The sequence below is a fragment of the Podarcis erhardii genome, assembly GCF_964252035.2.
Source record: "Podarcis erhardii genome assembly, chromosome: 8".
In the NCBI taxonomy this organism is placed as follows: Eukaryota; Metazoa; Chordata; class Lepidosauria; order Squamata; family Lacertidae; genus Podarcis; species Podarcis erhardii.
Window position 1 is genome coordinate 25,088,891 of NC_138499.1, and position 15,713 is coordinate 25,104,603.

General features: G+C 43.0%; 1 protein-coding gene across 3 annotated transcripts in view; it reads right to left on the reverse strand.

Annotated features, from left to right (window-relative positions):
* Positions 1-15,713, reverse strand: part of CPQ (carboxypeptidase Q) — a 197,679-nt gene that overhangs the window by 43,317 nt on the left and 138,649 nt on the right. For all 3 annotated transcript variants that reach the window (XM_081874470.1, XM_081874471.1, XM_081874472.1), the window contains exon 6: positions 7,901-7,992. In XM_081874470.1, the coding sequence (XP_081730596.1) occupies positions 7,901-7,992 (92 nt within the window). The remainder of the gene's footprint in view (positions 1-7,900; positions 7,993-15,713) is intronic.

Consider the following 15,713-nt stretch of genomic DNA (forward strand, 5'->3'; position numbering starts at 1 on the left):
CAACCAGAATATCTCCATCATTTGGGGATGTGCTCTTCACCATGCTATTTGGGTTAGCCATGTTTAATGGGCTGTCAGAGAATAGTCCTCTGTTTGAAGGCAACCTCTCTTTAAAGCGGAGTTGGAGAATCTCTGCCCCTGATGTTGTTGAAGTATGACTTCCACCATCCCTGGACACTGACCGTGCTTGCTGAGGCTGATGCGACTTGTAATTCAGTGGCATCAGGCTGGGGGAAAGATTGCCCACCCCTGCCTTAAATGGTATCATTTCTAACTCCCATTTAAATATAAATGGGGGGGGGGGAAACCTAAGAAGGGAAAGAGGTATTGGTGTTACCCATTGACAGTTTGCACCTAGGCAGCAGATGGAGCTGGTACCAACATAATCTAGTCACTGATTTCCCCACCATGGTGAGATGTACTACTTTTCCACATAAATCATAGTAGTTATCTCTAAATTTCATCTATATGTATAAATTAACATATATAATTTTTAGCAAATCTTTGCCCTTTTTTTGGTAGCCTTTTTCGTTGATGTATTTCCTACCTTCAAGATGTGTGGCTAAATATTGCAATTGGTTTGTTTGCTAGTCTCCTCAGTACATACCGGTACATAAGACAAAAAAAAATACTGATACCTTTGTTAAGTTTTCTACTAGTATGCCAGCAGTAATACCTACACTTGTGCGTCACCATGGAAGTCTAGAAGTTCTGCAGCTAATTATAGCATTGCAGTAGCTTTTCTCACCTCTCCCTCTGTTCGTGTGTAGTGAAATGATAATCACCTTGCTCAGGTTTCTAATAAAATATGCAGATCTGCAAGTTTTGTAGCTTGAAAAGAAACGAGGACGAAATGCAATCTAGATATCCTCACTGCGAGAGGCCAAGTTACAGGGAACCAGGCAGAGGGCCTTCTTGGTAGTGGCGCCCGCCCTGTGGAACGCCCTCCCATCAGATGTCAAAGCGATAAACAACTACCTGACATTCAGAAGACATCTGAAGGCAGCCCTGTTCAGGGAAGTTTTTAATATGTGACATTTTAGTGTATTTTTCATCTTTGTTGGAAGCCGCCCAGAGTGGCTGGGGAAACCCAGCCAGATGGGCGGGGTACAAATAATAAATTATTATTATTATTATTATTATTATTATTACTACTACTACTACTACTAATTGTATTCTTATCTTTTTCTGTATGACTCCTGTCGGTACATGTTGTTTTGATATAAACTGCATTGCAGATAAAAAAAAAAAGTGGTACACAAGAACACAATATCTAAAAATAGCCCAAAGAAACTGAATAGAAGAAGAGGGGGCCATAGGTTCTCCACATTTGACTTACAGCATCGCTAAGTGTGTAAAGAATGCATTTGAAAGGGATGGAAAACATGCTGTAGAAACAGAAAGCTCTATTAAGATTACACTTGCTATGACTTCTTAAATGCTGTGCCTCCACCCATTTTAGCACTGGTGGACAAATACCAAAAGAATGGGGTTATCAGGTTGTTCTCTCCCTAGACCCCCCACACCTCCAGCTGATGTTACTACCTGAAGAATTAGGCCAATGCAAGTAGTATAGAGGCCAAAGCATCTCCAGAAGAAACTCTGAGAAAGCAAATAAATTCTCTGCCCCAGGCGTCCGTTGCCTGCATCTATTCTTATCTCCCCTCCTTTTCATGACCCTCTGCACTATTTCCTTCTCCCTGACTGCACACCTCTTAAAAACATATAACAGTGCTGACATGAAGGGGGTGGAAACACCATACTTGCTTTTGTTTGATGAAAAATTCCTGCTATCTTCGCTTAAAACACACACATACCAGCACTTAAGTGTCCATGCATACAAACAAGCTTCACGAGAAGCTGCAACATAACAGGTTCGCTATTAAGTCTCCGTTCTATAGTCCTAATTCGCAGTAAGACGCTGCCATAAACTCATTCACACCACATAGTAGCCTTTGACTGGATTTAACCGTCCAGGGGTCCTTTACCTTTACCTTTTACTAGTCCCCCCCAAGCTGAAAATCATATTTGTTTGCTACATGAAACAAAGTGGACTCCTTGTGATGCACTGGCCCATGTATCAGTTTGCAAATTGCTGTTTGTCTGCTCACCTTGGCGTAAAGGTAAAGGTAAAGGACCTCTGGAAGGTAAAAGGTAAAGATAAAGGACCCCTGACAGTTAAGTCCAGTCGCGAACGACTCTGGGGTTGCGGCACTCATCTTGCTTTACTGGCCGAGGGAGCCGGCATTTGTTCGCAGATAGTTTTTCTGGGTCATGTGGCCAGCATGACTGAACCACTTCTGGCGCAACAGAACACCGTGACGGAAACTAGAGTGCACAGAAACGCCCTTTACCTCCTGCCGCAGCGGTACCTATTTATCTACTTGCACTGGCATGCTTTCAAACTGCTAGGTTGGCAGGAGCTGAACAGAGCAATGGGAGCTCAGTCCATGGCAGGGATTTGAACTGCTGACCTGATCGGCAAGCCCAAGAGGCTCAGTGGTTCAGACCATGGAGCCACCTGTGTCCCTTGGCATATAGCAGCATGTATTTCTGAATGTCTACATGGCAAAGTGCTGCACAACACAACTAGCCATTTAAGACTGCACATAGGAGTGGGGTAGGCATTTGGTTTGGTTCCACCTCTTAATATTAACATATCTGAGTATCTATATCTATCTATCTATCTATCTATATCTATATCTATCTATCATCTATATTTATCTATCTATCATCTATCTATCTATCTATCTATCATCTATCATCTATCTATCTAATCTATCTATCATCTATCTATCTATCTATCTATCTATCTATCTATCTATCTATCATCATCTATCTATCATCTATCTATCTATATCATCTATCATCTATCTATCTATCTCTCTGGCCTGCACAGTAATCAGTGTACTGCTCTGTGTTTTGTTATATTTTAATCTATTACTATGACTGTCTTACATTTTACAGTATTCTATATTGCTATAGATCCTGAAGCTGAGGCTCCAATACTTTGGCCACCTCATGAGAAGAGAAGACTCCCTGGAAAAGACCCTGATGTTGGGAAAGATGGAGGGCACAAGGAGAAGGGGACGACAGAGGACAAGATGGCTGGACAGTGTTCTCGAAGCTACCAGCATGAGTTTGACCAAACAGTGGGAGGCAGTGGAAGACAGAAGTGCCTGGCATGCTCTGGTCCATGGGGTCATGAAGAGTCGGACACGACTAAACAACTGAACAACAACAACAACAACAATATTGCTATAGATGGGGATGGGGTATGAAAACATCTGTTGCAATGATTGTTGCTGCTGCTGATTGGTGCATTTGAATGAACTGATTTGTTAGTATAGTTCCTAAAGAAAACATCAAAGAAAGCATTCATTTTATCTCAGTCTTAGATGTGTCCTAGCCTTGCTTGTCAAAAGCTGACACAAATCATATTTAATGTGGGGCCATTTGTTGAAAAGAGCAGTTGGTGGCTCTTGAGATGTCTTGGAAAGTAACATGGTTGTATAAAGAGGCTTATTTTGGACAGTTATGAGCCTGCCTTGGAAAATAGGGATAAAATTGATTATTTGACAATGGAACTTTGTAAATGTCAGACACTTACAATGTTTCCAAAGGGCCTCCAATATTCATGGTGTTTCTGACAGTTACCAAAGGATGTGTTCTATTACTATTCTGCTGTGCTCCAAAGCAGCGCTCTATGATTATGAATGCATGTGGTATAAATTAATACTATGAGGATATCTGTTTTGTCACCGTATTTGCCTCTTGCTAATAATTATTCTCTTAATTGAAAAGGCTTAATTATGTTCTCCTTTGCAATCAGCCAGTCGCATAATAAACCCATCCTCTTAAATGAATTATCCAATCATCTTTTAAAAAGTAACCTTTAAAACTTAAAAGATGGAAAGTTTGAATGATGGATCATATTTGTCTGTGAATAATTACTATCGACAAGAGATGTTCATATTTTCACAATCCATTTCTTGCAAATGTGTGCGGCAACTCTGCGAAAGGTTAAGATGTTTTTTGTGCAAAAAAAGGCATTATTTACAGTATTAATCAGTTTATATTTGCCACCTCATGCTAATTAGACTTCCCTGTCGATAGATAGATACATACCAAACATACAATTACAGCAGACAGAACAGGTTGCATAGAAAAGGGATGGGTGGGGGGAAGCCTTCAAAAGCACATTTTATCTTGCCGATTTCTTCCCATCCTCACAAAAAACAATTTCCCCCATCTAGATGGTATACAATAGTTGGGTATAATTCAGTAATGCTCAGGGTCTCTTTTCTACCCCCCACCTCTATTATTTAGATAAATCTTTCATGCTTAGAATATTAAATGGAATTATTTATAACATTTCCCTGTCAAGATTTTCAATAAATAAGATTAGCAGCAGCACAAAGCAAGGGAGCATGAATCTATATTGGAAAGTGATGCTGAGGGAGAAAACCCAGGGTAGAATAAGCATTATACATGCATGGATGTGACAAAACTCTGTCATCTTCTTGTTAGAGAAAAACTGCTTTGAGAGGGGGCAGTTTGAAGTTGTGTGTGTATATTTCGCCTTCACAGACCTACCGCTTTTCCCACGGTTCTCCCCCTCCCCCAATAAACTCATTTAACTCATAAACTTAAATTTAGAACTCCACAGGGAGGGGAGTTGCACAGAAAAGGGGAAAAGGTTTAATCTCCTCCTTGCCATTTCTTCAAAACGCCACATCTCTCTAATTTTTATTCCACATGTAAAAAACACAACGGGTTCCATTTGGAATGGTTTTACCTGTCTTATAATTGTATCTGTCAGGGGCTCAGGAGCAGAGGCACAGGAGGGGGAGGAAATGGAGAGCGAGGGGGAGGAATCCGAGGGGAGCGTAGGAGATGACAGTGGCCCAAGGGATTCCATGAGCCTCTCCAGCGAATCGGAAGATTCACAGAAGGGGGCGCCAGTGGCCAGGGGTAGGGGGTTCCCAAGGGGAACGCCCCAGGAGCAAGGGGGCAGCAGGGACTCCCAGAGCAGTAGTTGGAAATCAGGACCAGCTTCCCCACGAGAGCAGAGTGGAGGGGAAGAGTCCCAAGTATCGGGGCCAGTGCATTCCCCACCAGGGAGAGAAGACGAGGCAGAGCTGACCACGCCTCCATCGGAGAGTCGGACAACGGAGGGGAGGTCAGATCCAGCCAGTATCCTGGAAGAGGGAAGCAGTGACAGAAGTAGTGTAACGGTTAGGAGAAAGGTCACTGGGTTGGCGCGAGAGGCAAGTTCAAATGTACAGGAGCGCGGGACAGCAGAGAATGAGGATTGGGAACCGGGTCCTAAAGCCCGCCGGAGGCAGGGGGAGGAGCTAAGTGACTCAGCCTCGGAAGAGTCCAGAAAGGGCAATGCTCCAGCGGGCAGGAGGACCCAGAGGAGGAGAGAGCAGCGGAAAAGGTGGAGCAGGGCTAGGATCTTAAACTGGTGTCAGAGGGGAGGAGACTCAGACGGGACTTCGCCGATCTAGGGTTTAAGACGTAGGGCTGCACGCTGTGGCTTTGAAATGGAAACTGAACTTCAGTAAAGACTTTTGTACATTAAGACAGCCTAGCGTTGGTCCTCTGTGAGCTGGGACCTAGAGGCAGCTCTGACAGTATCGATTTTATGTTTTCATAATTGTATAGAGTATTGCTACTCTAGGACATTATGGGGAAGGGAAGGGAAGGGAAGGGAAGGGAAGAAAATCTTGTATACAAATAATTTGTTTGCAGTGTTCAGTTCTGGCCTAGGTGAACACAATTATATTTATTTCAGCAGGACCACATAAGAGAAAGTTGCTAGTGAACCACTGCTATGGGTTGGTGTACACATGTAGACCCATTACTAGACTTCTAACCACTATGGGGGTTCAAGTAAGTCATTTCCCCCATAGTTAAAGTATTCAGGGGGATTGCTGGAGCCTCATGGCTCAGTCACACTTCCTCCATTGATGAACCTGGCAATTCCACCCTCCATGTGTATGCCCGTGTTTCTGTTTGTGTGTGTGTGTATAAACACAGACATGTATATGAACATATATGTATATGCCTATCCAGTTTGCAATTGGTGGCTTCTACATAAAGTTTACTTCTTAATTTTTGAGGAAGTAATTATAAGAAGTCATAACTAGGTTAGCAATGACATGTTTATACAATGATCACATTGGCTCAGAGACAATTTTATCAAGTTATCCCTCATTTCATACCATCCTTTGAAGAGACAATTGCAAACAAATCCCGCAAAAAACATGGAAATGCTGTTGCATGTTACATTCAGCCTAATTTTTAATTTAAAAGGATTGCTTAAAATTTATAAGGCGCCACAAAAAACGTCGGCGATTTTCTGAACATGTTTCATTCTATATGGCTAACACCAACTGGCAAAAAAAATCACATTCTGAAGCTGTCGTAGAAGCATCCTTCTTGATCTGAGTCCAACTTCTTGTCATAAAGTACACCGTTAAAATAAACAAGGCACATACCATAACCTCTTTTGCTCCTCTTTTCTTCCAGCCCAAATCACAAACAGTCAATTATTTCTGAAAACCACTGATGATATCCATAAGATCTAGTCATGGCGGAATATATTTTTAAAATGATTTTGCAAGGCGGGACAAATGCAGAGCATATGCGCAACTCGACATGTAGTAATCCATGAAAGGAAAACATTGTCACCCCCCCCCCCAGCTTGCAAGGCACAAAGATAACAGAGTCAGCAACGTAAATTGAAAAAACTGCAGGCACTCTACTGCAGGTTGTAGGAAAGCCTCACAAATCATGATCCTAAGGGCCTAACTACATTTGACTCTACCTGTATGACTTGCAGCCACATCATTGGTTTTACTTTATTTAATTGCAGGCAGCCAGAGAGGGAGGATTTTTTTTTAATATCAGGAATGCAGTGCACAGTGAGGGGTGGTATAACCCTTTCCTCCCCCACTGCAATCTCAATGAATACTCCCCTCCCCTGGTGTTGCAGTTCAGCTAAGGACAAAAGATCTCATGATGCTAATGGGAGCTTCCTCCCACCCCAAGCTTGACCTCAATCTGTGGAGATTTTAATCAAGATCAGAGTGGGAAAGTAAAGGGTTAACCTCCTCCCCCCCCCCACAATCTACTGCAGTGCTGATAAAAATGTACACTCCTGTAATTAAAATCAAGAACAAACAGGTTGATGTGACTGCAAGTGATGCGAAGAAGGGTGACTGTTGCTGAAGGGTCTATCACACACAATAATGTGAAAAAACCTCCCTGGGAAATGTTACTTCAACTGAAAGGGCTTTAGCTTTCTTCAAAATTCCTCTGAAGTTTCATCTTGTGGAGGAAACTCTAAATTCGCTTTAAATTTTGCTTTGTGGAAAATCAAGCTAGCAGCTTGGCAATATGTAGGTCAGTCACCCCCAACTGGTGCCCTCTGGGTATTTCTGGGCCACCGCCCCCATCAGTCCCCATTTAGCAAGGCCAAACTATGGTTTGGGGTGTTGCTCCACCCTTGGAGGCTGCTGGAGGGATTCTCAGGGGAGGCAAGGAAAAGAACTTCTCAAATCATGGTTTGCCTATATGTCTGAAACGAAACAACAGTTTGGAATCTAAGTTATGCTTAGTGCAAACATTTGAACTAACCCTCTCTGTGCCCCAGCTTCTTGGATGATGGCGTTTGTTTCTGATGCTTATCCAGATAATAAGCCTTGTTTGTTTCCTACATCCTAATGGGGATCCTAATTTTCCCTCATAAAAACTGGGCTTAGTCTCTAGGCCAAAACCATTTCATAGCTTCCCTTCATCCCATACATTTGAAGTAAGAAATTAAATAAATCAAACTGCAAAAGGAAGGGCTACTGTCATGAAATACATATTGCTCCACCAGACGGCTTACTTTATGCATCTTGTAGTATTGTTCAGCTCCTATTCCGCCTTGTTCTTCTCCAGTCCAAAGCAGTAGACGCAGAGTTCTTTTGGGACGGAGCCCTAAGTTATTTTTAAAAAGAAAAAGAGGGGGAATTAAGTGAACAATTAAAAAAAAAAAAGCTCTATTTGAATTTGAATGAGCTTCTTCTTCTAAGCATTTATGGAGTAACCCTAAACTAGGAGTGGACCACTCGCATCACATCTGAGATGAGGGCCACTTTTGCATTTTTATTACCACAAGAGGGCTGCATGAGTATGTGAGGAGGAGAAGAGAAGCACTTTGGTCCTTATTGTAAATGTTTTCTTTCAAATGCATTTCCTGTTAACCACCCTTTCCCTTCTGCATCCCGCTTCCCTCTGTCTGCACCTCCACAGGTCTCTCTGAACCTCTCTGTCTGTTTGTCCGATGTCTTTGCACCCTGTAGCACACACACTCTCTTCTCCACAGGACAGGGGCTGCAGCACATGTGCTATATGCAGGAAAACCCTGGTTCATCTCTAGGCAGGGCTGGGAGAGCCATTCTCAGTCAGCCTAGATGGACTTGGTGTGAGGCAGCATCCCAGCTTCCTATGCTCTACGTTCCCATGTCCACATCACCACAGGTCAGCGTCTTCATATCTGCGACCCTTCACTGCCGCATGTCTTTCAGTTACCACCCTTTTCTCTTTCCTTTTCGATAGTGCATAGAGAAGGGCTGTAGCTCAAGAGTAGGGCATCTACAGAACCAAGGCTGGGCAGTTTTGATTGGCATGCAGAAGGTCCAGGTTTCTATGATTCTATGATTCTATCACTGGTATCTCCAGGTAGGACCGGGAGAGAACCCTGCTTGGAGCCCTGGAGAACTGCTGGCAGTCAGTGTAGACAATACTGAGCTAGATGGACCAAAGGGTCTCATATGTTATGAGTGTTAGTTTCTGTTTGCCACTGAGCAGCTGCTTAGAGTCACAAGGCTCTGTTTATATTCCAGAGACAGTCCAGGCTATTGGAAGTCTAATGGGAGGCTAGAGACGGATGTGACATACTGGTTTCCCGTTTCCTTTGTTACTTTGTTTGGTTGCTCTCTGCTTTCATAGAGAGAGGATGTATATTTCTTTGTTGTCTGCGTAGTAAGAAATAAAGTATAGTGATGTAGCCATAAATCTCATCACTTCCCTGTGCTGGATTCTCTGCTGAATGGGGGAACGTGCCTTGGAGCCTTATCAGAGGCTCAGGTCGTTAATTATTCGTCGGGAGGGTGATTCCGAAGGACTTGGAGGAAGATGAGCTTTAGCAGCTTGGCCGAGCAGAGATCCAGACAATGAGGCTGTTTCCTATGTTTGGTTGTTTGTACCTCTTCCTTCACTCCCAGGTCCATTATCCTGAAGTTCATCCACATAATGGTAAACTGTGGTTTGAACCAATGCACTGTTATGACCATTAACATTAACTAGGAAAGTCCATTTGAAAACTATGTACATATAGGCATTTTCTTTATCTATGCCGTCTCCTTCATCTTCTGTGCAATTTAAGTTAAAGAGTTCAATGGGTATTACTTCCAGGTAAGTGAGTACAGTATAGCCTAGCGGTCCATAATCACTGGTTGCTTTATTTCAGTCTGTGCCAACCCGGTGTCCTCTAGATGCTCTGTACTACATTTCCCATCATCCTTGACCATCGGCCATGCTTGCTGGGGATGATGGGAACTGTAGTTCAAAACATCTGGAAGGTACCTGGTTAGTGAAGGCTACTTTGTGTGTGTTGTGCATCAAAGGTGCAAACCAAAAATAAGTGGATAAACTGAACCAAAATCATGCAAAATATTACAATGGGTGTGTAATGTAGCAAGATAAACTGGGAGGCACAGAGCTACAAAAATAGCATTTTATGACTACAAGCAAAACGGGTCTGTTAGTTTCAAGAGCAAAACGTAAAAAATATATCCAAGAGATTTACTCATGCGCTTCTTAGTTACTATTACAGCACAGGATTAGAGCTTCCTTTCCCTTTCAAACCAGCCAGATGGCCAATGATGTCATATTAAGATAATAAAAACAGTAGTCACATTAAAGCCATCACATGTGGTCTCTGGTCAGCCTCAGGTCAGGTGTTTAGTTTTTGTGTTATCTTTTAAAAGTCTGCAGAGAAGCCTAAAATTCTGTGCTTTTTGGGTTAGTGGCCATAAGATGCACCGGATGTTGGTAACATTTCAGATGCAAAATAGTGCAATTTTGGCTCAGCAAATGGGGGCAGCATGTTTCAGAAGAACTAGGGGGATTACTGATAATAGGCACTAAATGCCAGGGAGGGATTATATTGTATAATATGTATGTGTATATATAAATGGGTGCAAAAAAAAATATGACAGGGCTGGAAAATGATTTTCCACCTTCTTGGGCATCTGGCACCAAATGATGCGCTGCATAATGCACTGCAAGGTGGGGTTTCGAGTAAGGGGGCACATGATAGAGATGTAGGAAATTATGCATGGTGTGAAGAAAGACGCTTTTATCCCTTTCTCATACTACTAGAATCAGAGTCATCAAGGAAGCTGAATGCTGTTGTCTGTTCTGAAAGTACTTATTACACCATGCATTAACCAAAGGAATTTGCTACCACAAGATATGTTGGTGGCTCCCAACTTGGGTGTCTTTAGAAGAGGGTTAGACATATTTATGGAGAAGAAGGCTATCAATAGCTTCCCATCACAGTGGCTATATGTTATCTCCCGGATCAGAGGTGGTGTGCTTCTGAATGTCAGTTGCTGAGGAACCCTAGCGCAATGCACGCTGTGGTGCTCATGTCATGTTTGTGAGGCAAGGCATTCTCGGGGATGTCTAGACTGCTTGCTCTGCAAATTTCTTAGTTCTCAAGCTCCACTGTTCTGTGCCTTAATATAGGAAAATTGATCAGTTGCCTCGGACTGGTCACTTAAAGAGTTTTGTGTTGGAATGCCTGGTTTGCAGTAACCCAGGTGCAGATTTGTTTTAGAGTATGCAAGTTAACCCAAGTTGCATGGGGTGCAAGAGGTATCTGGCTGTGCCCCCAAACCATGCCTCATATCTGGCTCCCCCCCCCCATAGCCATGATTTGAACCAGGCTTTGGTTAGCGAACCTTGGTGTTCTAGTGGTAAACAAAGCCAATCCTGGAAAGGTGATGTCTGTCCACCTGCCATACTAGAGGATCCCTGTGGTATGTAGCTTTCTTTGCTTGCAAAAGTGGCACTTTGAGAAGAGTAGAAGAAGAAGAGTTTGGATTTGATATCCTGCTTTATCACCACCCAAAGCGGCTAACCTTCTCCTTTCCCCTCCTTCCCCATAACAAACACTCTGTGAGGTGAGTGAGGCTGAGAAACTTCAGAGAAGTGTGACTAGCCCAAGGTCACCCAGCAGCTGCGTGTGGAGGAGCGGGGACGCGAACCCGGTTCACCAGATTATGAGTCTACCGCTCTTAACCACTACACCACACTGGCATTCCGCCTTCTGCTTAAAAGGGGGTTGTGAAGGCGGAGTCTTAAAATGAATTGCAATCTATTAGAAACCTTCTGGCTTCAGCAGGCACTCTGTAGCCAGCGGCACCCATTGATAAATTTTGGGCACGGCAATTTGACTCTTTCATTGGGTATTGTGGATCGACTTCTTCTGCATAAATCTACAGTCATACCTCGGGATAAATGTGCTTCAAGTTAAGTATTTTTGGGTTGCGCTCTGCGGCGACCCAGAAGTAATGGAGCGTGTTACTTCTGGGTTTCACCATGGGCGCATGCACAGTCAAAATGACGTCGTGCGCATGCGTGGAAGCGGCGAAACGCGACCTGCACAGACACGCGGACGCGGGTTGCATTCGCTTCAGGATGCGAACAGGGCTCCAGAATGGATCCCGTTCGTATCCTGAGGCACCACTGTACTTGAGAGGAGAAACACCAGCACTCCTTATGAACCCACTTTTCATGCAAAATGGAAAGTAAAATTAAAAACAAAACTCCTGCCTGAATAGTTGTAGCTTTAAATCTGTAAGCTATAATAAGCAAGCAGTGTATTGAACAAGGTCTTTCAAAATCCACATGACTTTCCTCTTTAGCTGGTTGGGATTTTAAATGGAGATGCAAGTTACATATGTCATGAAAGTAACTGTTGCACTGATATTGGATTGAGAGGTTTAGCAAAGTGAATTACTTTAGATTTTTAAAGAATATATTACTTTTTTTGTGGAGCTGAAATATAATACAAGCAGGATGTGTATGACATGTTTCATTATGGTTGCTTATTCATTTTTGGCATCGCCTCCCAGCTTTTCCATTCCAGGCGAAGGGAAGGGGGAAGATCTGATTTCACGAGGCATAAGAGATTCCCTGAATGCCACCGGTATTTAACAGTCTGAGTGGAAACTTACTCAACACCTTTTAAACAGCACCCAATGACAATACAACAGACTATCTATAACTTGGATACAGAAAACATGCACAATGGCTACAGATTTAGCTGCATATTTCATTACAGCAGCCGTAGACTCATGTGTCAAATTCATGACTAAGATACAATCCCAAGCATGGCTCAGTGCCGTTTTCTATAAATAAAACAAGGTACTAAATTTGCTTTCCCACCATGGTCTGCATTTTTAAAAAAGTAATACAATGGCGTTTCAATTCATTGTGTAATTTGACCTAGTGAGGAATCACTCCATTCAAATCAATTGAGCAACAATGGTTTGTTTCCTTACAGCATTTTAATCCATTTTTTTCCTACAGTCTAGGGCAAGAGAGGGAAACCTGTGGCCTCCAGATGTTGCTGACCATTGGGTCTGTTATCTGGGGCTGATGGAAGTTGCAGGCCAACAGCACGCAAAGGGCCACAGATTCCCCAGCCCTGATCCATCAAGTTCAATGGAGTCCTAAGAAGAATTTTACTAGAAGGGCGTAAGGACCTGCCTCTATCCTCATCTTGTTTCAGGTACTAGAAAGCTAAATCCTTGAAACAGGGGGTGGGGTGGGGCTTAGATCCAATGTGTGAAACGATTTCAAAACAATAACTACACCAGAGTGCCCAGAACCATCTACTGGATTCAGAACCATGACAGCATTTAATCATTTTTTGTGATCTATTTAAATGTGCATTAAGTGAAGCACAGGCAATGCAATACCAAGGGTCTGCTCCTGTATGATGATAATAATAATAATAATAATAATAATAATAATAATAATAATAATTTTTAATTTATACCCCGCCCATATGGCTGAGTTTCCCCAGCCACTCTGGGCGGCTCCCAATCAAGTGTTAAAAACAATACAGCATTAAATATTAAAAACTTCCCTAAACAGGGCTGCCTTCAGATGTCTTTTAAAGATAAGATAGCTGCTTATTTCCTTGACATCTGATGGGAGGGCGTTCCACAGGGCAGGCGCCACTACCGAGAAGGCCCTTTATCTGGTTCCCTGTAACCTCACTTCTCTCAATGAGGGAACCGCCAGAAGGCCCTCGGAGCTGGACCTCAGTGTCTGGGCTGAACGATGGGGGTGGAGACACTCCTTCAGGTATACTGGGCCGAGGCTGTTTAGGGCTTTACTGGCCCCATTAAGCTTCTCTCTTCATAAAATTATCTTCTTCTCCAAAACAACCAGTCTATGGATGAGCCAGTAAACGACAATATCTGAGCCTGTGCAATCTATGTCATGTAGATTGCCTACCCTGGTATAAAACAATGAATTTTGAAGGGCTGTAGCTCAGTGGAAGGGACTTACTTTGCATGCAGAAGATCTCAATCTCTGGCATCTCTAAGTTAAAAAAGAAGACCTCTGACTGAAAGCCTGTGGCACTGCTGTTGGTTAGTGTAGATTTGGTGCCCCTTACGATAGTTCGGACTACAAATCCCATCAGCCCTAGCGAGGACAACTGAGCACCAAGTTGGCAGACATTGGTGTAGACAATGGTGAGCTAAATAGATCAATGGGTTGTCTGGGTATAAGACCAATGAGCTGAAATAAAAACTAGTGTCTTAACAGCAGCTTAGTGCTAACTCCAGGTTAGAGGGAGGGGCTTAGCTGGCCACTCCCACCATGCATTGACTTCTCCCACATGATAAGTAGGTGGCAGCTACTACTACTCACTAGGATTGGCTGCCTGTTTCCCATACTCTCTCCCTAGAAACATGGATGGTAAGGAGGTGGACTGTGGGAGCGGAGGCTGGGAAACTGGAAGGTGTGGCGTGGCTAGGCAGACTATCCACTGTCAGGGAGAAAAAAGATCTGCTGCACTGCAGCAGTATGGGAAGTGTTCCAACTGTCTGAGGATTTCATTTGGCCCACATTAGCCTGCACTTCCTAGACAAACATGCTAATCAGAATGCAGTTATTCCTCACTTTTCACATTTTCTGAATTTTGTAATTCAGTTTTTGGTTCATAAATATAACACAGGTGTGTAAAAATGTGCATTTTAGGCTAAAATGGGTAAAAAGAATCACATTTTAAGGGAAAATTGCATACAATAGTGTACGCTCTGTGAAAAAATAGATACATAAAAAATATGAATGATCGCATGCTGTTTTAAAAGATGTGCTGATTGGTACAGAAACAAAATGGAATACTTATGAGCATTTAATGTCCTCATTCCTACTTTGAGGGTTGCCATCTGATTGGGTTTCACTTTGATTCTGATTTGATTTTAAGATGTATTTTAACTGATTGCTTGATTTTATGGTAATGTGTCCTATGTTTGATGTTAGCTGCTCTGAGCCTGGTTTTGGCTGGGGAGGGCAGGGTATAAATAAAATTTATGATGATGATGAATAAACAGGGAATTTTCTTACGCTAAGGGTTCACCCAGACTTCAGCTTGCTCTGCTGCTTTCCCCCAGGAAAACCTGAAGTTTTCCTCTGATTGACATTTGCTCCAATTCCGCACTAAAGAGCGGGTTTTCCTGGGGAAAGTGGCAGGGCAAAGAGAAAACTTTTCAGCCCTGTGCTTTCTAGACAAGCCCTGAGTCAGACCATTGGTTCATCTAGTTCAGTACTGTCAACACTGACTGGTATAATTTCAGACTAGGGACATGCCTATCACTACCTGGAGATGCCAGAAATTGAATTTGGGACCTCCTAACACATGTGAAGCTGACTTGAAATAGACTGATCTGTCTGTCCCTACTGCCATCCCACAATGAGGTAGAGAGTAAATGAATGAGGAGGCACAAGAGCGGCTCAGCAGCCCTCTCTGTCTGATGGTTGGGATTTGTGCCAGAGAAAGAGGAAGGACAAATGAACAGGTTGGAGCTCATAACTAGGAATAGGAACAACAACAGCAGGGCTCCCAAGTAATCAGTAGGTTCTGGCAGGGTTTTTTTGTCAGGACATTTAGTCTTGAACTGGCTTGTCAGTGGAGGCCACAAGAAAGGTGGTATGGCATGAGATGTACTTTGATTTTCAGGAGCAGGAACCCACAGTAAAAAAAGAAATTACTATTAGGGATGAAGAAGAAATTCTGTTTGATAAGCATTATGTGGAGGGGAAAGGGCACTGAGAAGATGGAGAGAGCTCAAAAGGCCGAGGGCTCAGGTGATTCTGGTTACAATTTCAAAGATAAATCCGACAGAGAACATAACAGATAAAGGGGAAAGGAGGTGTGCTAAGAGGCAACAAGCACAAAAAAGTTCAGTGTTGGACATTTTCCCTTTAGTGAAGTAATAGGCCAATTAAAGATGAAATATACAGTAACAGACACAAGGCTGGACAAGGATTAGAAGTGCATCTGTGAGTAATCTGAGCTGAGGTAATAGCTGAGCTATGAAGTGGAGAAAAGAAGGAACAAATGTCAA